The 21,546-nt window shown below is 45.7% G+C and overlaps 1 protein-coding gene across 1 annotated transcript in view; it reads left to right on the forward strand.

The window, feature by feature from the left end:
* The window catches only part of LOC126335344 (neuroligin-4, X-linked-like), a 397,024-nt gene extending 378,555 nt beyond the window's left edge, over positions 1 to 18,469 (forward strand). Inside the window, exon 11 of the mRNA XM_049998528.1 lies at positions 8,924 to 18,469. Coding sequence (XP_049854485.1) covers positions 8,924 to 9,196 — 273 coding nt within the window. The 3' untranslated portion in view covers positions 9,197 to 18,469. The remainder of the gene's footprint in view (positions 1 to 8,923) is intronic.
* Positions 18,470 to 21,546: the final 3,077 nt, after the last annotated feature.

A 21,546-nucleotide genomic window follows, 5' to 3' on the forward strand; every position in this document is an offset into this window, starting at 1 on the left:
CCCACTACTGACACTAATCGCCAAGCATTTTAGGTCTAGTAACATTGAAGTGAACAGCATTAGCCAATATGGTCATTTCGCATTCTGAAGCACGTGAGGATGCTTCCTACGTTGCGGTCTCAAATCACTTCTCTCGACCCACACCGGCAGGCTTCCTCCTGAATCTTTCTGTCGTTCCCTAAAACAAAACAAAAAGTTCTGCTTTCATGACCATTTCTGCGCGACTTTGTTGCAGCTCATACCACCCGACTGACATTGCACAATAAAGTATGGCGGAAACGGAAACCGGCATGAATGAGTGGGTTTTTATAAATTTACTACAATTTGCATTAGACCACTTAAATAATAATACCACTATGATAATATTACTTCTTGCCTTCAAATGTTTAACGCGACGGCTGAAAATTACACTATTGACAAACTTCGACGCTCAGCAATAAAATAAAATTGGCTTGTGACAGAAAATCGACAGCCACCTCACGCAGGTTCTAGCACCCCCCTGTGGGTTCGGGGGGGTATTCCTGCCTGTCGTAAGAGGCGACTAAAAGGAGTCTCAAACGTTTCGGCCTTATGTGATGGTCCCCTACCGGGTTTGACCTTCATCTTCTAAATTCTTCCGAAGAGCGAGCTGATTGGGGAAGGGCGCCTTACAAGGTGCAAAGTGTCCATCGCTCATTACCATCTCTAGCTTGGTTGGTCGTCGTCGCATAGCTGTCCCGCCCACTCACCATCTCTAGGGCGTGATATGGTTCTTGGGTGCGGTTTTTGCAGTCTGCTCTGCTGTGTCGCTTTATGCGCCAATGACGATCATGGGCTACATTTCACCTGAAATCCAGCACGGTAGCCAGTCCGTTGTGGTGGGGCCGCCATGTACCCTGTCGGTTGTAGCCCCCTGACAACACAGGGATCGCTCTACTGATGCCTGCGCCGTTAACTCCCCGCGTATGCCAAGGAGTAGATGCCTGTCTCCTTGGGGCATCGGGACTCCCGGCAATGGCCATCCCGCCAGGTGGTCGTTGCTGAGGCTGGGTGGCGCCCGTGGGGAGGGCCCTTGGTCGGAGTAGGTGGCATCAGGGCGGATGACCCGCGATGAAGCGTGGTACATCATCTCTTGCTGGCGGCCAGCCGCCAGCAGTCTCTAAGCGTTCTCGGCCTCAATACAACGCTCAGGCATATGATCCACAATCGTTCCCCTCCCTGGCCACACCATGGGAGGAACGAAAGGCTACGGTTGGCAGCGAACCTTATTCACCTCGCTATTTAGTCTGTACACGAGTCGATGGGGAATCGTTTATGGCGACCAAGCCTCAGTTTTTTGTCGAGCACTTGGAGGACAAGTTTGGGGAGGTGGAGGGCTTGTCCAAAATGCGCTCTGGGGCAGTATTGATCAAAACGGCATCCTCTGCACAGTCACGGCGGTTACTCGCTTGTGACAAGTTGGGGGATGTTTCCGTCACGATCACACCCCATAGGAGTCTCAACATGGTCCAGGGCATTATATTCCATAGGGACCTACTCTTGCAGTCAGACGACGAGCTACGCGCCAATTTAGAACGGCGGGGTGTTCACTTCGTCCGGCGCGTCCATCGGGGTCCGAGGGATAATCAGGTAGCCACCGGTGCCTTCATCTTGGCCTTCGAGGGTGACGTCCTACCCGAAAAGGTCAAGGTGATGGTCTACCGATGTGATGTGAAGCCCTATATCCCTCCCCCGATGAGGTGTTTCAAATGCTGGAAGTTCGGCCACATGTCATCTCGGTGTACTTCCAGCATGACATGCAGAGATTGTGGACGCCCTTCACATCCTAATACTGCATGTGCGCCGCCTCCCATCTGTGTGAACTGCGGCGAACACCATTCCCCTTGCTCGCCAGACTGCAAGGTTCTACTGAAAGAACGAAGGATCATGGAATATAAGGCCCTGGACCGCATGACCTATACTGAGGCTAAGCGGAAATACGAGAGGCTACATCCTGTGGCTCAGACCAGCTCCTATGCCACCGCTGCCAAAACAGTAGTTTTGTCATCTGCTGCACCGATTCCACTGAACACTCTGAGCCGGAATACTACACCTGCCCTCTTGATGGTGGGGGGCACTTCCCCATCTGTTGCTCCTGCACCACCTACCTCAGGAGCAACGACCCCCCAACCATCGGGGACACAAGTCCCCAACTCTAAGCCGGAGAAGCGTCAGACTTCTTCGGCGACTCTCTCTCGCAAGGGATCCCTCGGGTCCCTCCCTTCCCAGGTTTCCACCTCTGGGAAGGGTGACGTCAGCCAATGGCTGAAAAGCAGGCCAGCGGCTGGTCGCAGGGCTTCCCGCTCCTCCTCCGTCCCGGAGACTGACTCGGTGGAGCCCTCCCAGCCAGTAAAGCCCAAGGAGCAGAGAGAGAAGACGAAGAAGAAGAAGGCCTCTAAGGCCAGGGAACGCGTGGTGGCATCCACCCCACCGCTCCATACAGGCTCTGCGTCTGGGGATGAGGTGGAGATCCTGGCGTCCGCTGAGGACCTGGATCTCGCCATACCCTCAGACGCCAAGGACGCTGATTGTACTGGTCCTCGATCGGTGACAGCAGGTGACCCAGTGACGTGATCTGCCTCCTCGGTCCCTTCACGCCTATTTCGCCCATGGACAAAGTGATTCTCCAGTGGAACTGCAGCGGTTTTTTCCACCACCTTGCTGAGCTCCGCCAACTCGTCAGCAGTCACCCTTTCTTCTGCATTGCCCTCCAGGAAACGTGGTTTCCGGCAATGCGGACCCCTGCCCTACGAGGGTATCGGGGTTATTATAAGAACCGGGCAGCTTATGAGAGGGTGTCTGGTGGAGTCTGCGTCTACGTCCGTAACTCTATCTACAGCGAGTGTGTGCCTCTTCATACACCCTTAGAGGCTGTCGCTGTAAGGATGTGGACGCCTCAGCCTATTACTGTCTGCAGTTTGTACCTTCCGCCGGATGGTGATGTCTCTCGTCATGTGTTAGCTGCATTGATAGGACAACTGCCGCCTCCCTTTGTGTTGCTGGGCGACTTTAACGCCCATAACCCCTTGTGGGGTAGCGCCGCGATTACTGGCCGGGGCAGAGATGTCGAGACTCTTCTGTCACAGCTTGACCTCTGCCTTTTAAACACGGGAGAGGCGACCCACTTTAGTGCGGTCCATGGCTCGTTTTCGGCCATTGACCTTTCTATTTGCAGCCCCGGACTTTCACCATCCATCCACTGGAGGGTCCATGACGACTTATGTGGTAGTGACCATTTCCCCATCTTTCTGTCACTGCCACAGCGTCACTCTTCTGAACGCCCCTCCAGATGGGCTCTGAATAAGGCTGATTGGGACTTATTTACATCTGTCGCAGTGATCGCACCTCCTTCCACTGATCCGATTGATGCGGTGGTTCAGTCGGTCACCACCAGCATCGTTTCTGCGGCGGCATCTGCGATTCCCTGTACATCCGGGTCACCTCGGCGGAGGACTGTGCCGTGGTGGTCGCCCGAGATCGCAGAGGCGATTCGAGATCGCCGGCGGGCTCTTCAGCGCCATAAGCGGCACCCGTCGTTGGAGACCCTCATTGCTTTTAAACAGTTCCGAGCCCGACGCCTTATTCGCCAACGGAAGCAGGAGTGCTGGGAACGTTATGTTTCCACCATTGGCGTCCGTACCTCTGCATCGCAGGTTTGGGCCAAGATTCGGCGACTCCAAGGCTATCGGCCACCTGTCTCTGTCCCTGGGCTTTCGCTGAATGGAGCAGTGTGCACCGACTCCGACACGATTGCGGACCGGTTAGCAGAGCATTTTGCTCAGTGTTCCGCGTCAACGAACTACCCGTTGGCCTTCCGCTCCCGGAAAGAGCGGTTGGAAAGTCGGAGGCTTTCCTTCCACACGCGCCACGCGGAGTAGTACAATGCTCCTTTCAGCGAATGGGAATTCAAGAGCGCACTTTCTGCTTGCCCTGATACGGCTCCTGGACCAGACCGCATTCACAGCCAGATGCTGAAACACCTCTCAGTGCCTTGCCAGCGACGCCTCCTAGATCTTTTCAATCGCGTCTGGGTCGAGGGTGTTTTCCCGTCTCAATGGCGGGAAAGCATAGTCCTCCCCGTATTGAAACCTGGCAAGAACCCGCTGGAGGTGGACAGCTATCGCCCCATAAGCCTCACCAACGTTCCTTGCAAGTTGCTGGAACGTATGGTGAGCCGGAGGTTGAGTTGGCTCCTCGAGTCTCGGGGCCTTCTGGCTCCGTCTCAGGGTGGGTTCCGTAAAGGCCGCTCTGCCGTCGATAATCTGGTCTCCCTGGAGTCTGCCATCCGTACAGCCTTTGCGCGCCGCCAACATCTGGTTGCCGTCTTCTTCGACATGCGGAAGGCATACGATACGACTTGGCGCCATCACATCCTGGCCACACTTCATGGGTGGGGCCTTAGGGGCCCGCTCCCGATTTTTATTCAGAATTTTCTTTCGTATCGTTCCTTCCGCGTGCAAGTAGCTGCGTCGCATAGTTCCTCCCGGGTCCAGGAGAACGGGGTCCCACAGGGGTCTGTCCTCAGTGTGTCCCTATTTTTAATTGCCATCAATGGGCTCGTTGAGGCGGTGGGGTCGTCCGTCGCGGCTTCTTTATATGCGGACGACTTCTGCCTATATTACAGCTCCAGTGGCATCGCCGCTGCTGAACGGCAGCTGCAAGGTGCCATCCGCAAGGCGCAGTCATGGGCTGTAGCGCACGGCTTCCAGTTTTCGGCCGCGAAGACCTGCGTTATGCAGTTCTGCCGGCGTCGCACGGTTCACCCTGAGCCGCGCCTTTACCTTGACGGTGAACCTCTTGCTGTGGTCGCGACGCATCGGTTCTTGGGACTGGTGTTCGATACCCGGTTGACTTGGCTGCCCCATATTAGGCAGCTGAAGCAAACATGCTGGCGGCACTTAAACGCTCTCCGTTGCTTAAGCCACACCAGGTGGGGTGCCGACCGGTCCACCCTCCTCCACCTATATCAAGCGCTGATCCAGTCCCGCCTTGATTATGGGTGTGTGGCGTACGGTTCTGCCTCGCCTTCAGCATTGCGATTGCTGGATCCCATACACCACTGCGGGATCCGCCTCGCCACGGGAGCGTTCCGGACAAGCCCCGTCGACAGCATACTTGTGGAGGCTGGTGTCCCTCCATTGCGGTTCCGGCGTGACCGCCTTCTGGCCGCCTATGCCGCGCACGTTTATAGCATGCCAGGGCATCCAAACTACCGTCTCCTGTTCCCGCGCTCGATCGTCCATGTTCCAGACAGGCGGCCCCGGTCAGGGTGTCCCATTGCGGTTCGCCTCCGGGACCTTCTCCGTGGCCTTGACTTCTTTCCTCTGCCGCCTGTTTTCCGGGCCAATCTCCGTCTGCCCCAGTGGAGTGTGCCCCGACCGTGCCTTCGGCTCGACTTGGCACAGGGTCCGAAGGTCTCAGTGCCTCCGGAGGCCCTCCGCCGCCGCTTTCTTTCCATCCTGGCCGAGTTTCCGAACGCGGCGGTGGCCTACACCGACGGTTCGGTGGTCTCTGGTCACACTGGTTACGCTCTCACTCTACGGGATTATTGTGAGCAACGGTCATTGGCAGCTGGCTCCAGTGTATACACTGCCGAGTTGGTTGCCATCTATCGTGCCCTAGAGTTTCTCCGCTCCCGCTCAGGTGAGTCGTTTGTCATCTGTAGTGACTCCCTGAGCGGTTTACGAGCTCTTGACCAGTGTTTCCCTCGTTCCCGTCTGGTGATGGCCATCCAGGAGTCCCTCCATACTCTCGTCCGTTGCGGCCGCTCTGTCACCTTTGTTTGGTCCCCGGGTCACGTCGGCATCCCGGGTAACGAGCGGGTTGACGAACTGGCGAAACAGGCGGTCAGTTCCCCGGCCATGGAGATCGGTCTTTTAGAGAGTGACGTCCGATCCGTATTGCGGCAGAAGGTCCTTGCTGCTTGGCGTGATGAGTGGCGCACCCTGCCCTCTCCCAACAAACTTCGGGCAGTCAAGGAGACAACCAGTGTGTGGCGCTCCTCCATGCGGGGGTCTCGCAAGGACGCTGTCGTCCTCTGCCGGCTACGCATAGGACATACCCGGCTCACGCACGCGTATCTCTTGTGCCATGACGACCCGCCTCTCTGTCGCTGCGGATTGGCCCTGACCGTGGTACACGTCTTACTAGACTGCCCACTTTTAACTGCCCTCAGGCAGACGTTCGCGCTGCCTGATACACACTCCCTGCTCTTTTAACCGATGACTCTACTATGGCTGACTTAGTTCTCCGTTTTATTCGAGCAGGGGGTTTTTATCATTCAATATGAGAGTCCCTTTTTATTTTTTTTAGCGTCGACTGTGGCTTTTGGCCTGGGGTTTTAGTTTGTGGTGTTTTAATGTGTCCCTTGGTTGTTGGCCTTTCCAGTTTTATTTTCATGGTCGGCCAATGACCGTCGCACTCTGTGTGTCTTTTAATCTCTTTTCTCTGGTCTTCGTCTATGTCTTTCTTGTACTGTGTCGTCCCTTGTCGTCTCCGTTATGTGTTTATTGCTTGTTGGACTTTTCTTCGTGTATTATTATGGTCGTGGAACAAGGGACCGATGACCTAAGTAGTCTGGTCCCTTTAACCCCCCACAAACCAACCAACCAACCAACCAGGTTCTAGCAGATGTTAGAGTGACGTTTGTGGTGTATTGGAGGCACTGCCTATTTCTTGTGTCTAGTGCCAGATCTAAGAAACAACAATTGGCACATACTTCACACCTAACCATAATAACTGCCGTTTCCTTGTGAGAAGTGTATACCTACAAATCAGCACTGTTTTTTTGAAAGCATCGCTTGAATGAAATTCAGCTTGCCTTTTTCTCACATGATATACTGCGAACTATTGCTGAAGAGCAACAAGCAGATTCCATATTCATAGATTTCCGTAAAACATTTGACACGGTACCCCACTGTAGAGTGTTAAAATAAAAAAAAGGTACGAGGTAACTGAAAAGATTCCCAGGTTTGTGAGTGGCTCGAGGACTTCTTAAGTAACAGAACCCAGCACATTGCCCTCGACGGTGTATGTATATCAGAGGCAGTGTATCATCAGGAGAACCTCAGCGTAGTGTTATAGGATCGGTGTTATTTTCTGTATACATAAATGATACGGCGCGCAAAGTGGGCAGCAAGCTACCGTTGCTTGCTGTGGAGTACGGGAAGGTGTCGAGAATGAAGAACTCTAGGATGATAGAAGATGACTTGGACAAAATTTGTAGCTGGTTAATGAATGGCAGCCGGCTCTAAATGTAGAAAAATTTAAGTTAATGAGGATATAAAAAATTGGTAATGTTGGCTTACAGAATTAGTAGTGACCTGCTTAACACAATCACGACATTTAAATATCCAGCCTTAACATTCCAAAGTGATATGAAATGGAAGGAGCGCGTGAGGGTTCTGTTAGAGAAGACGAATGGTCGACTTCTGTTTATTGGGAGAATTTTAGGGAAGTGTGGTTCATCTGTAAAGGAGACAGCGTATAGGACGGCTGTACCACCTGTTCTTCAGTAATGCTCGAATGTTTGGGATCCGCTACAGGTCGGATTAAAGGAAGACATCGAAGCAATGAAGAGGCAGGTTGTTTGATTTATTACCGATAGTTTCGAAAAAACGTGCGACTAATACGGAGATCAGAACACAGCTTGTTGTTCACAATGGAGAGACGTCTACAGACGTTAAAGTAACCTCTGGCGTGCCACAGGGGAGTGTTATGGGACCATTGCTTTTCACAATATATATAAATGACCTAATAGATAGTGTCGGAAGTTCCATGCGGCTTTTCGCGGATGATGCTGTAGTATACAGAGAAGTTGCAGCATTAGAAAATTGCAGCGAAATGCAGGAAGATCAGCAGCGGATAGGCACTTGGTGAAGGGAGTGGTGACTGACCCTTAACGTAGACAAATGTAATGTATTGCGAATACAAAGAAAGAAGGATCCTTTATTGTGTGCTTATATGATAGCGGAACAAACAACGGTAGAAGTTACTTTGTAAAATATCTGGGAGTATGCGTACGGAACGATTTGAAGTGGAATGATCATATAAAATTAATTGTTGGTAAGTCGGGTGCCAGGTTGAGATTCATAGGGAGAGTTCTTAGAAAATGTAGTCCATCAACAAAGGAGGTGGCTTACAAAACACTCGTTCGACCTATAATTGAGTATTGCTCATCAGTGTGGGATCCGTACCAGGTCGGGTTGACGGAGAAGATAGAGAAGATCCAAAGAAGAGCGGCGCGTTTCGTCACAGGGTTATTTGGTAACCGTGATAGCGTTACGGAGATGTTTAGCAAACTCAAGTGGCAGACTCTGCAAGAGAGGTGCTTTGCATCGCGGTGTAGCTTGCTGTCTAGGTTTCGAGAGGGTGCGTTTCTGGACGAGGTGTCGATTATATTGTTTCCCCCTACTTATATCTCCCGAGGAGATCACGAATGTAAAATTATAGAGATTCGAGAGCGCAAGGAGGCATTCCGCATTCCGGCAGTCGTTCTTCCCGCGAACCGTACGCGATTGGAACAGGAAATGGAGGTAATGACAGTGGCACGTAAAGTACCCTCCGCCACACACTGTTGGTTAGCTTGCGGAGTATAAATGTAGATGCTTTGGGAACTGAAACATGTATCCCTGGAGGGAACGTGACGTTCTTTTTGAGGTAAACTATTGAGAAAATTTAGAGAACTGATATTTTAAAATGACTGCAGAAAGATCCTGGTGCCACTAACATACATTTCGCATAAAAGCTACGGGAAATTTGGGCCCATACGGAGGCATATACACCGTTTTTTTTCCCGTGCTGTGGAACGAGAATAGAAACGCATCCTATGTTGGCTTGTAGGGTATTTATGTAAATATAGCGCAGATAGTTTCGTGAAAATATAACATCTCGTGTTGTTTTGCAGGGCGGCCAACATATCACGCAAATGGGCAATAACGTGGCGCCGCTGCCCACCGGCGAGTCGGTGTCGTCGGCGTCGCCGCCCAACGGGTCTGCGACGATGCACCTGTCGGTGCCGCGGCCGCCGCCGCCCCCGCGCAGCAAGAGTCCGCCTGAGGCGCAGCCGCTGCTGGCGGCGCCGCACCACCACCACCACCCGCACCAACACCACCCGCACCACCACCCACAGCCCGCGCTGCGCGTGCCCGCCGCCGCCATCGACGAGATGCGCGTCTGATGCCGGCTCGACACGGCCGTCTGACGCGGGCCCCCGCACCAAGCGCCGCCGCCCGCGGGCCGCCGCTGCCTGCTCGTCGCCGCCCCGTCGGACCGCCTACCGGTGCAGGGCTGACTGGCCTAACACTACCCACTGTGTGCGTGCATCTGGCGTGTGCCGTCGCTCAGTCCAAAGCATTACGATCGCACTTAACATTTACATTGTGCATCGTGGGGCGTATGAGGACCTTTCCACTACCCCATTATTTTTCTCTCTATGAATGATGGATGCATTGCTCTTTTTGGGGCTCCAAGGTTCCTCCGTTTTTCACGTCATATCTGCAACGCTGCAGAGGCTTAGACGGAATGATTAAGATACAAAATTCGTTTCCATTACGTATTAGAACTAATCTCCCAGGCTTTCGATCGTAGGATTCCATACTGAAATGAGACTAAATTTCTAGCAAAATAACACTGTGGTGAATCGTAAGTATTCAGCAGTGTTATAACAACTATTCGATGAAACTGCGTGGACAACATGCTACAAACCGATCGTTTGGCATCCTCAACCAAAGACGCCACTTCAGAAATGCGGCAGATGTAGGGTTATCATAGAGGTTGTAGCTTGAAGTAGATCTTCGGTTGTCTTCGCAAGGCGCAATGTACCGCATTCTATTCATTCCGCTACACAAAACACAGTGCCGAGAATCTAGCGTAGATACTTCGCTGACCACTCAACTACAGGGGCAGACATTCGGTAGTAAGGATTTTACGTACCTCAGTGTAAGTACATGTTATATAACCTGACACCATCTTATATTTCAGGCTGCTTCTCTTTTTAATTAACACTGCCATGTAGTTGGCGAATTATTCAGAAAGATGGTTTTTATGTTCTCGTTTGAAACTGAGCAACTCCCCAGTTGCGTCTGGTACTACACATTTGTTTTGGACTAAGTGCAATGTACTTTCTCTTTGCATTCTTTTATGTTATTTTTGTGTTTTACATAATTTCACCGTTTGAAGTTGAGACCCTTAGAAGCCAAGGGGTATAAGTAACAATATTTTAGTTTTGTGTAAATTATGTTCGAAGTTGAGACATTCCAGAAAATTCCATGAACAGCTTAAGGAAAAAGTAATTATTTGCTCACTTTCGAAGATGTACTGCCTATCTTTTCCAGAATTTTGTCAGTAATTTCTTTATTACTAATTCAGAATCATGAATCATAGTGACATTAATATGAGCACTTTAATGGCAGGCAGTAACTAGTTAGTTGAGTTGAACATGACTCAAAGTCCGTTCATCTTCTGAATAACAATCAAATTTTTCATGATTACAATTAAGTGGCTTCAGTGTCCTTCCAGATTCACGGTGTGGAAGTTTCTGATAAAATTCATCTCGTGCTGGTGGCACAAAGGGAAGTAGAGTATGTAGGTCTCTGTACTTCAGATATTTTAACTTAAGTGTTCAATTATTGATTTCTGGAGCACGGAAGGCACTGATATTTCTGCCGCCATTATGTGCTTTCTGTTGCTAACATTTTGAAAATTTTCTAGCTCTTCACTGAGAGACTCTTTGTAAAACAACACGAAGGATGACTTCTGTAGAAAATGCGGCCACTGCATTTTCCTCAAGCCTTTCACTGCTTTCACTGAGGTACTGGGATAATCACTGAATCCATTCCACGTAATGAAATCATTGTCAGTGACTTGGACTACCTTGAGTTTCCTTCTGGCCTTGGAACTGAGCAGTGCCCACTCATCAGGTACAAGATTCCAAGGATTTTCCTGGTACCATTCTCAATAATTCCAAAATCTTGGTCGCATTCCATGCACGAATGACAAGATGTCATTAATTTGTGAGCTACAGTTTCAGTGTGTGCATTCTGGATAAGTTAATACGAGAACTTTACAATTTATGTAGTTTCATTTCGATCCCCAGATTTGTCAATTAAAGTTTTGATGTGTTTAACTGGTGTGGGCAATTTCGTTATATAGTGTAAAAGACAGGAACCAGTATCTTGGAACCAAAGAGCAGCTTTACTCTCCTACCAAACAGAGATTGCTGCAAGCCCAGAGACAGCACCTAGTGTACAAAAATTCTGGTTCTAGAGTTTTCTTGCATAATACGCTCTGTTGCAAGAAAACATAGGTGTTACGAACATCCTCTGACAAAACATATTGCTACTTCCCAACTGTAATAGTCGGAACAATTTTTGCCCTGTGTTTTTCCTCTGTAGCTGCCTGTCCTTATGCAAATGTAATTCCCTTTCAGGCGTCAGGGTCTGAACATTTTTGGGTGTCCATGAGCCATCAAATTTTTCAAACTCACACGTTACACATGTATTAGTATAAGGGGTGTGGAAACCCAGATTGAAGGCTCTATTAAACACAAATCTATAGAAACTCTCTGTAACAGATGGTACAGTATTTTATGCACAAAACTCTATAAAGAGTTCACACATTTGCCACAGATGTGCACTTTGTTTTAATAGTTTAAAATCATCTATAACATCAAACAATTGTGTAGAAAATAAAATGATAGCAATAAATCATGTAGAACCAATTACGAAGAACTAGTATAATAATTTTAAATTAAATAGCGTCTGTTGAAGATTCAGCCAGGAAAACAAAGGGCTGTTTGAAATCATCAAGAGATATAAATGCACTTATACCCTTCGCCTTCCAAAGGGAATGTGATTGTGTCTTACCAGTTTTCTGTTCAGTCACTAAATGGCAACACCAGACTGATTGTTACATGTATCTCTTCATCACATAGATAAGTGTCTGTTCTAACTACTGAAATCTACACTTAACTCTGAAATTAAAAATTTGTCGCCTATACCCTTGACTTCTAAATGTCTCAATTCATCTTGGCAGATAATTCATGAATTTACGTGTCGAAACTTTGTTGTCACTGTACTCTTTTGTCCCATTCTGGAGTACTTTGTTTATCGTTCTCAGACGTCATTCGTCAGCAATGCAGGCAGTATTAACTCGAAGAGCCTAGGTTTATTTAACTAGGCTACGGTTCTCCACGCACCTCTTCCCTCATAAAATTCAACTGTGAGCACGGTATGCAAGTTCATTCTTTCAGTGATTCTGGAAATGTCAGATTTGTGCAGAGTGCGTTAGCAGTGACTATTTCGTGCGTCTGCTCCACATAGTTTCTTATAGCATCACAAGCAGATCTACAATATCGCTTGAGCTCTAAGAATTATTGTTAATTTACTTTCACTGTGTTTCATAGACCCCATCATTATTTTTTGTACAGTGTAGGATGGCCTACGCTGAATTCCCCAACAAGTGATAAACCAGACACTTCAGGGTGCTCTATAGTTACATACAACAGATAGTAGAAAAACATTATTTGCCACCTAAAATTATTTTTTATAATATTATGAAGATGAAGTCATATACAATTACGCTGCCTTGAGTGGCTGATTCAGTCACAAAGTTTAAATGTAGCTTCGCGATGTGTGTAAATGACTTGCTACTTCTTTATGAATCCGCAATAACGAACGCTTCAGCAACACTATTATAATATCTTCTGGTAAACCTTCCGGGATGAAAGGTCGTGGTCCATGAAACTCTTCATCTCCTAACGTTTCGTCCAGAGCTGCGCTGGACATCTTCAGATGGGTGTTTCTCCTCCCGTGAGTCTCGCCGACTGACGGGTCGGACGTCTGAGAGCGACTTAAATATCGTAGAAAGTGGGCGTGGCCAGAGTTACACGTGATATGCAGAGATAATCTTTGTCAGAGATAAAACTTACCTATCGATCGTAATCTCGTCACAGATAAAACTGTCTTGCAATTCTGTAGTGCTACTGTCCAAATATCACTAAGTTTCATGGTCTCTTCTTTCCGATTAAAATTATCCCTATGTTTATATATTTCAATTGCTTCTCTACAAAGCCGTGGGTAATAGTTCGTCGTTGTAGATAAAATTTTGGTTTCGGAAAACTTCACTTGATGATTTCCTGACTGAAAAGCGTGTTCTGCTACAGCCGATTTGTCTGTTTTCCGTAATCGGCAAAGACTTCTGTGTTCTTTTAACCGTGTATTTACGCTTCTCTTCGTTGTTCCAATATAAACTTTACCACATGTACACGGAATTATATATATGCCACTGGCTGATAGAGGAGCGCGTTTATCTTTTACAGACCGGAGAACATGACAAATTTTCTTCGTTGGTATAAAAACAGGTCTAATATCATGTTCACTTAAAATCTTTCCAATCTGATCCGTTACTTTCTTTATAAAAGGAGAAAGACTGTATTCTTCCATCGTTTTTCAGGCATTTCCTCAGGCTTTCTGTTGTTTGGGTGCAGAATTCTGCTTACTTCTTTCTTTGAGTAGCCATTTTTCTCAAAAGCGTGCTTCAGATGTTTTAATTCGGCGTCTAGATACTCCGGCGTGCAAATCCGTCTGGCTCTGTCAACGAGACTTTTAATCACACCTCTCTTTTGTTGTGGATGGTGGTTAGAGTTTTTATGTATCTGTGTGTATGCGTTATTTTTCTAAAAATCTGCTGTTTCAATCTTCCATCTGTCTGTCCCATAACTAAAACATCCAAAAAAACGGTATTTTGTCATTTTCTCTCTCCATGGTAAACTGAATTCTTGGATTTATATGATTAAGGTAATCAAAAAATTCGTCTAAGGCTTCTCTACCATGTGACCAGACCACAAATGTATCGTCTACATACCGATACCAGCGAGATGGTTTCTTATCTGCTTTTTCCAAAGCTGACTGTTCGAATTTCTCCATGTAGAAATTAGCTACTGCAGGACCGAATAGGTTACCCATTGCTACGCCATTACGTTGCTCATACAATTCATTATTCCACTGGAACTGACTGGAAGTAAGACAATGTCTGAAAAGAGCAGTAAGATCTTCTGGAAAAATATTCGTTATAAAATCCATAACTTCGTTAACTGGAATCATAGTAAATAAAGATACTACATCAAAAATTACTAAAATATCACCGTAGGAGAAACACCCCTCTGAAGATGTCCAGCGCAGCTCTGGACGAAACGTTAGGAGCTGAAGAGTTTCATGGACCACGACCTTTCATCCTGGAAGGTTTACCAGAAGGTAAAGGTCGTGAAAGCCTTCATACTATGAACACTATTAACAGTCACAACATCGTTTTACATTACATTTTATTTGTAATAATCTCCCAGTCTATTGTTGAATTTAATTCGTATTCATCCTTTTGACTACCATCATACTTGGATAATTGGCGTGTTTTAAATCCACGTTCGTTTCTGACGTGTTGGTATGCGTTTCACCCCTACTTGTAGTTGTAATGCGATTTAAAACTCATCAAAAATGTGGAGAAGTGTTAAAAATTCTGAAGAGAGCCATGTAAGATGAAAGACTTTATAAAGTGACATACGTTGACAGAAGTATTAATGAACGGTTACTTTTAACCTACATGAAGCCACAAAATAATAGGAAAGCAGCTGTACTAGAAGTACTTGCGTCACTCGGTGCCATGTTGCTTCTTCACTTTATAATAAACTGGTGCGTTAGATTTTATGAAAACCATAAATTCTAGAAGAGAGATTCTAGATCGTTGTAGAATATATGGTTTTGGTTTCAGAACCCCCTAATAATATCGATTTCTTAACTGTCAGTTTATCGTTTTACCGAATAAGGACAAACAAGAGGACAGAAAAGGATATTTCGTTTCGTTGTCGGTGCATATCCTAAAACGCATTCTTTTGATTTCTTCTAGTGCTTGGAGTGGTCAGTGAGACCCATTATGCCGGGCTCGGGTAGCCTATGAAGGGACCGGTCTTCATTAAAACCATCGCCCTGGCCGTGTGAATTCAGTGGCAGTGTTGGCTCCGGTCGCCGTACTGTGCTCGCGGAAAGATTGTTTACTTCGTAATGGTGGAGCACACATTGTTTCCAGGCGGGGAAACAGCTGCGGTCCAAATGTATTGGCCATCAGGTGCACCTGCCGCCCCCGCAGTGGACTGCGCACAGTAAATACACTGCCTCGGCCCTTCCCCAGGGCTCGGCAAAAACAAGGCCGTTGCGCTCTGCGGCAGCTTGAATGGTACTCAAACCCAGTGCTAGAATGGGACCTTTCCGAGTGCCCTTTATGTTCGTCCCATATTCCCACCAGCGCGCAACTTTTAAGTCATGCCCGTACAAAACTTCCTGTCCATTAACTTGTATATTACATAGAAAACGAACGCCTGCATGGTAATTTATATGATGGTCAGGAATCTCTGTAGATCTCGTAGCAAATTATGTGTGAATAAGTAAATAAGTTTCGTTATACTACAGAACACTGATGATGCCTAGCATAAGCAAAACGTGTTTGGTTTGAAACAAAATAAACATTGAGTTGCAAAAGAGGGAATTTTTTTTATCGGAGTAAAATACTGAATGTTAAAATAATTGTCGTATTTGTTTTATGCCACCCACAATGAGCACTAAAGTGGCGAAGTGCAGTCCCCATACATAAAACAACTTGACACCGCAGCGCTAAGTGTTCTACACACAGCCTGAAGTGCAAGTTACAAACAGACGCGACAGAATGCCGCCATTGGCTTATGTATCACGAGGTACACTTCCCCTTGCTACTGAACGCGTCTCAATGCTTTTAATGTGCGCACCACTATAAGGAAGTGAACTCCAGTTGCCACTTGGATTCAAGTTATCTGTGCTTCTCTTTGATAAATTAGTGTGAATGGCAGGATTGTTGTTTGTAAAGGGACGAGGCCGGCGTACTTCCCCATCTGCGCTTCAGCTCCATCTACAATGATCACGTCGTCGACGGGACGTTAAAGCCTAATTTTCTTCCCCTTTACGTCAAAGTAAGACTAATTTGTTTCTTTCTGGGAGCGAAAATTGAAGGAGAAATGTTAATTATTTCTTTTAATGTAACGATTACGGCTATTGCGGAGCACTTTAAGCTTTAATCGGATGACAGTAGGAAGTTGGAAATCATTGCTTTACGAGGCACGCAAGCACTGATAGAATATTCCGGTTAATGCTAGTTCAACTTTGCTAGTTCAACCGAGGTGTTCGAAAGATTTTGGCGTTCATCTGTTAATGGACTTTTGCTGTGTAGTGTCTCAATTTCAGATACCTTTCCAGATGTATATTAAAGCCGGTCATGTATACAATTGATATCAGCCTTTCAAAGAATCGGTAGCTCTTAATAGGGGAATCTAACATATCATAGATGTGCGTTCACTTTGTACAGTCTTGAAAATAGCACATCGCTGTGCAGTCCACGGATAAAACGGCGACTGACTGCCAAAAGCTGTTATATGAAGGCTAATTTGTACAGCTTTCTCTGTTGTCTGCTATAATCTATCAGTAAGGCCAAAAAATGTCGTAACCTTTAACTCGTCAGTGTAAAATTACTACATAGTTTGGTTCCTAATATTAAAATATTAGTCTATTCCTACCCATCTGATTCCCCTTTGCTCGTGGTCTTCAGTTACTAGCTAAATATAAAATAAAATAAAATAAAATTTGTATGTTTCGACAAACGGTATTTACACTGGATTATTTTGTACATTAAGGACATCAATATGGTGCTTCGTAAGTTAAACACATTGCCATTGGCCTGTGTCATTGTCTTTGACCGTTTGTAAATAGTTAGCAGTAATACAAGTTGTGGGTCGGCAATGGTGTTTAAAATGTTCTTTGTGAAAGTTCTTGTAGTCTTTAAATTGGAAATCTCTTTAAGAGCTTTTTTACTGAATACCACGAACGGAGCTAGCTGATTTTAAGTATGTTGTAACAAAACGACGCATAACATCGGCTGCGTCAAAAAATTTAGACGGTTTTTCATGGAAAAATTCCGTGAACTCCCCATTTCTGTAAATGAAATTCGTTGTAACATGTGCAACATTTCATTTGCATTTATCAAGGAAAAGATCGAGACTAACAACAGAGGTCTTTTGCCTCGAGTAAGTATTAGCATAGTAGCTTAATTTATTATCCCGGTCTAGTCTGTGTGCGTAGCAATCTTGGTTGCAGATACCTCTGTCAGTAGCAGGTGACGTGAAATTCGCATGAATCGGGTCCCGCTATGTTTTTCAGTTTCTCTCCCAAGTTGCGGCTGTTGCACAGCTGTACGAGTGTGCATTTCGTATCATTAACACTGTGATTCCTCTCTGCTGGTTTCGGTTCCCTTTCCTTGTTCTCTTCAGTGTCCAATACGATTAACCATAAAGGTGTAAGTAAAGAATGTTCCTGTGGTTGAATAGGCAAAAAGACAATCTATACTAATGAAATATTTTTGACAATGTGATTACTCTAGGGATACGGAAAGACTTACATACTTGTTACATTGACAGTTTACAAGTCAGCCTTATTCCTTCCATTCAGAGTGCAATTGTTTCGCGCAGACATAAGCGCGCAGGAATCTAAAATAAGTTTCTTTCTATTTCAGAGTTAATCAAATGTTCAATCATAATTAGATGTAATATAATTCGTGTAAATAACTATTTATTCATACTGAAGGAAAAAAGAAGAGATTGAACTCAGATTTGTATGTTCACTGTGTTACCAGTTTAAGGTACCAGTTTACTTACATGTAGCATCGAATAGTATATTTACTTGTGCTGTCGTATTTATTTGTTGCGTTATGGAGTAACTTCAGTTTTGACGGTAATTACTTTCGGAGTTTTTCAAGCATATTTCTTTGGTCTGACCGCGTGGAGAAGTGTGTGCCAAATTGTGGCGTTAACTATGAACACATACATTTTACTGTGCATTCAAGGACTATATCACGATAATCAGCGTGTTCAAGAGAAAACTATATTGCACTATCATACTACTGTACTACCGTTGTGAAACATTCGAATGGTTGAGTGAGTGAATGAATTGCGCATGCGATGATATTCGAAACAAACAATGTGTCGTTTGGATAACGATTGTGCAGGAGGTAATTCGATGACATACGGAATAGTGCTACACTCACTTTTTCTAATTATTTCTGGGTAGAGAAGTGTTAACGGAAATGTTTGTTTTCGAGTTTGTTGTCCTTGAAAGCTTGAATGAACAGTATTACTTCATGAATACTACGACGAGAGCTGAAATGAATACTAATTATTTTTAAAAGACGTGTTCTCTCTAAACATCAAATTTAACATATACTGTAGTAATTGAGTGTTCATTATTATTGATATATAAACAAGTTTCTCAGGAGGAGACGGGAGACTTCCCGCCTATAAAAATTGGCGGCGAAAGAGTAGAATGTTGAATTTCCTGTTGTTGTATGGAAGGGTGAATCTTTGAGAAATATAACCATCTTTGCATTAAAACTGTGTATCCATGCACTTGTATTTCCGACGCTTTTTCCATTTGTGCCAATCATTCTTCATAGGCGATCCACAGAAAACCACCGGTCTAAGCTTCCTGTCGTGTGGAAAAAAGAGACTCCAGGAACTAGAAGGTAAGTCTTCAGGTAACTGAATGGGTACTGAGTAAGTGCAGTATACTCTGATTTGAGACTCGCACTGCAGATATATAGGAATAGTAGGAGCGACTCGTTGTCCATTTGTAACTGAGTAAGAGTAATAAAAAAATTCTCGGGTATTAATAAACCGCTTCAGCTGTATTTAGTCCTTTATTTTTAGGTCACTGCCTGTTTCGTGGTATCTCCAGATGAACATCTGAATAACAATAAATACAGAATCCAGAAGTGATAACTACCCTGAGACATCGAATGATACGATAATTTTCTAAATTCATTTTAAGATTTTACAAAATTAAAAAAAATTCTTATAAACTGTTACATGTGAATATTAAAACTTTTGCCCGCAACTCCTGGACGTGCGGTAGCGTTCTCGCTTCCCACGCCCGGGTTCCCGCGTTCGATTCCCGGCGGGGTCAGGAATTTTCTCTGCCTCGTGATGGCTGGGTTTTGTGTGATGTCTTTAGGTTAGTTAGGTTTAAGTAGTTCTAAGTTCTAGGGGACTGAAGACCATAGATGTTAAGTCCCATAGTGCTCACAGCCAACCAGTATTGAAACTTTTATACTCACATAACTAAAATAAAATACAGCCGAGTCAATTTATTAATACCGAAGATGACTACTGCTAGCTGTGGTGGCCCTACCAACAAGGTTGTGGAGAGAAGCATGCTAAGCGAGGCCAAAAGGACCTGCTTTAGTTTTTTAATAACAGAAATCCTGCGTTAAAGTTAAAAAAAAAGCACTCCGTCGTCAGGCCACGAGTGGCCTACCGGCACTATCCGACCGCCGTGTCATCCTAGGCGGAGGATGCATATAGGAGGGGCGTGGGGTCAGCACACCGCTCTCCCGGTCGTTATGATGGCATTCTTGACCGAAGCCGCTACTATTCGGTCGAGTAGCTCCTCAGTTGGCATCACGAGGCTGAATGCACCCCGAAAAATGGCAACAGCGCATGGCGGCCTGGATGGTCACCCATCCAAGCGTCGACCACGGCCGACAGCGCTTAAATTCGGCGATCTGACGGCAACCAGTGTACCCACTGCGGCAAGGCCGTTGCACTGTTGAAGTTAAAGCACGTATTAAATTCAATAAGATCCGTCTCAAAAGTGGTTGCATCCCAATTTATATAATACACTTATTCCGACAAGTATTGTCTAGGTCTGAACACTACGTTCGCCAAGTTATGACATGTTGCTTCAGATGTGAAATGCAACGGGATTATATTTAGCTCAATTATCACTTTCCATGATAGTTAGCGGGCACCAGTATGATTGGTCCCGTGAACACTTTGGGGATGAAGTGGGACAGTTTAGAGAACGTATGAGTGCTACACATCAAAATAAATTGAGTAGGTTACTTAGTAAGGGGCACCAGATTGTTCATCAGGATGTCAGTGATGCGGTTGTGACTCTTATCCTAGGGTGCGCTACCTTTCTGATGTTACTTTTAATTAGAAAGAAACGTCATTTTTAGAGAAAGAATTGTCGTACAACACCAATGAAGTAACCAATCAACAATAGGTTACTTCGTTGGTCCCCCACACTGTCTCTGCGCGTGATGGTGCCAACCTAACCACTGCTGAAAGCAATGAAGTTGCTATAGGAGTCAATAAGAAAATCGAGAGAGGTCGTAAGGACTACAGAGCGTCTGGTTTAGTAAAGGAACGATTTTGCAGTGACAAAGCCGTTTTTGGAGAGCATCAATAAGATATTCGGTGAGCAAAACGCGAGCGCTAATTGTTCGGTCGGACAAGGGGAAAACAGCCTTTATTTTACGTGAAGATCAGTATGTGAAGAAAGTGAAAACCTTAGTTGCAGATAATGCATTTCTTAAGTCTAATGTAGATCCTATGAATAGATATTTGGCCATCTTAAAAAATGACCCTTACTACAACTACTACCTTTCTAAATCCGTTCATGAAGAAACACATTGTTCCTATGAACCCAGTAGCACAAAGACACCGGGCTGTGCTTAACCTACATAAAGTCGACTTGCCGGATCGTCCAGTGTCAACGCCCATACTGGGCTCGGTTCAGTACTAGAAATTTCTTGCAAAGTACCTCGACCAAGATTATTGCCAACCGGTTTGCTTTAACATTCACAGCTGCGCATAGTTAACTGAAAAACTATCCAGGTTTACCATCCCCCCCCCCCCCCCCGCGGTCCACTCCCAAGGAACTCATAGTGCATGGTGTCACTAAATGTCAAGAACATGTAGACCAGTATTCCGGCAGATCAGGTACAGCATATTGTGGTTCAGAATTTAATGGCGCGTAGCGGACGGCTCGGCAACTTAATCAATGATGTACTCGAACTGTTGGGACTGGTTCTAAGGTTCAGTTACTTCATATTTCGGGATAATATCTTTTTACAAAAACAAGCTATTGCAGCACGGTCCTCCTTGTCCCTACTGTCTTACCAGAATTTTCGCGACAGCTTTTGAGCTGCATGCCATGACTCAGTTTCCAATATTTGCTAGCAAGATCCGTAGCTTGGTACTAGCATCTAGATGACATTCTCCTTCTTATCAAAGAGACACGTGAGGAATTTTGCCAGTTAGTGGACGAGTAGTTGAATTAGGTACGCGAGAACATTCAGCTTACTGTTCAGCACAATTAGGGGGGACGTTACCATATCTGGATTTTTTACATTGTGTGTACTGAAGTGTGATTTCGTATTTACAGACAGGCAGCCATCACTGATACAGTGCTTCATAACTCCTCCAAGCACTCTGCAAGTACAAGAAGTTATCCTTCAAGTCGTTCCTATACAGGCCCCGTAGCGTCCCGTTGTTAAAGGAAGCCCTCGATAGAGAATTTAGAATTATACAGTACGTGGCTTACAAAACTGGTTATTACAGTGAGTTTGTCAAAAGGATTAATCTGGGTATCCTCGGAAAGATAAAAACGAAAGCCAACC

The sequence above is a fragment of the Schistocerca gregaria genome, chromosome 2 (genome assembly GCF_023897955.1).
Source record: "Schistocerca gregaria isolate iqSchGreg1 chromosome 2, iqSchGreg1.2, whole genome shotgun sequence".
Lineage (NCBI taxonomy): Eukaryota > Metazoa > Arthropoda > Insecta > Orthoptera > Acrididae > Schistocerca > Schistocerca gregaria.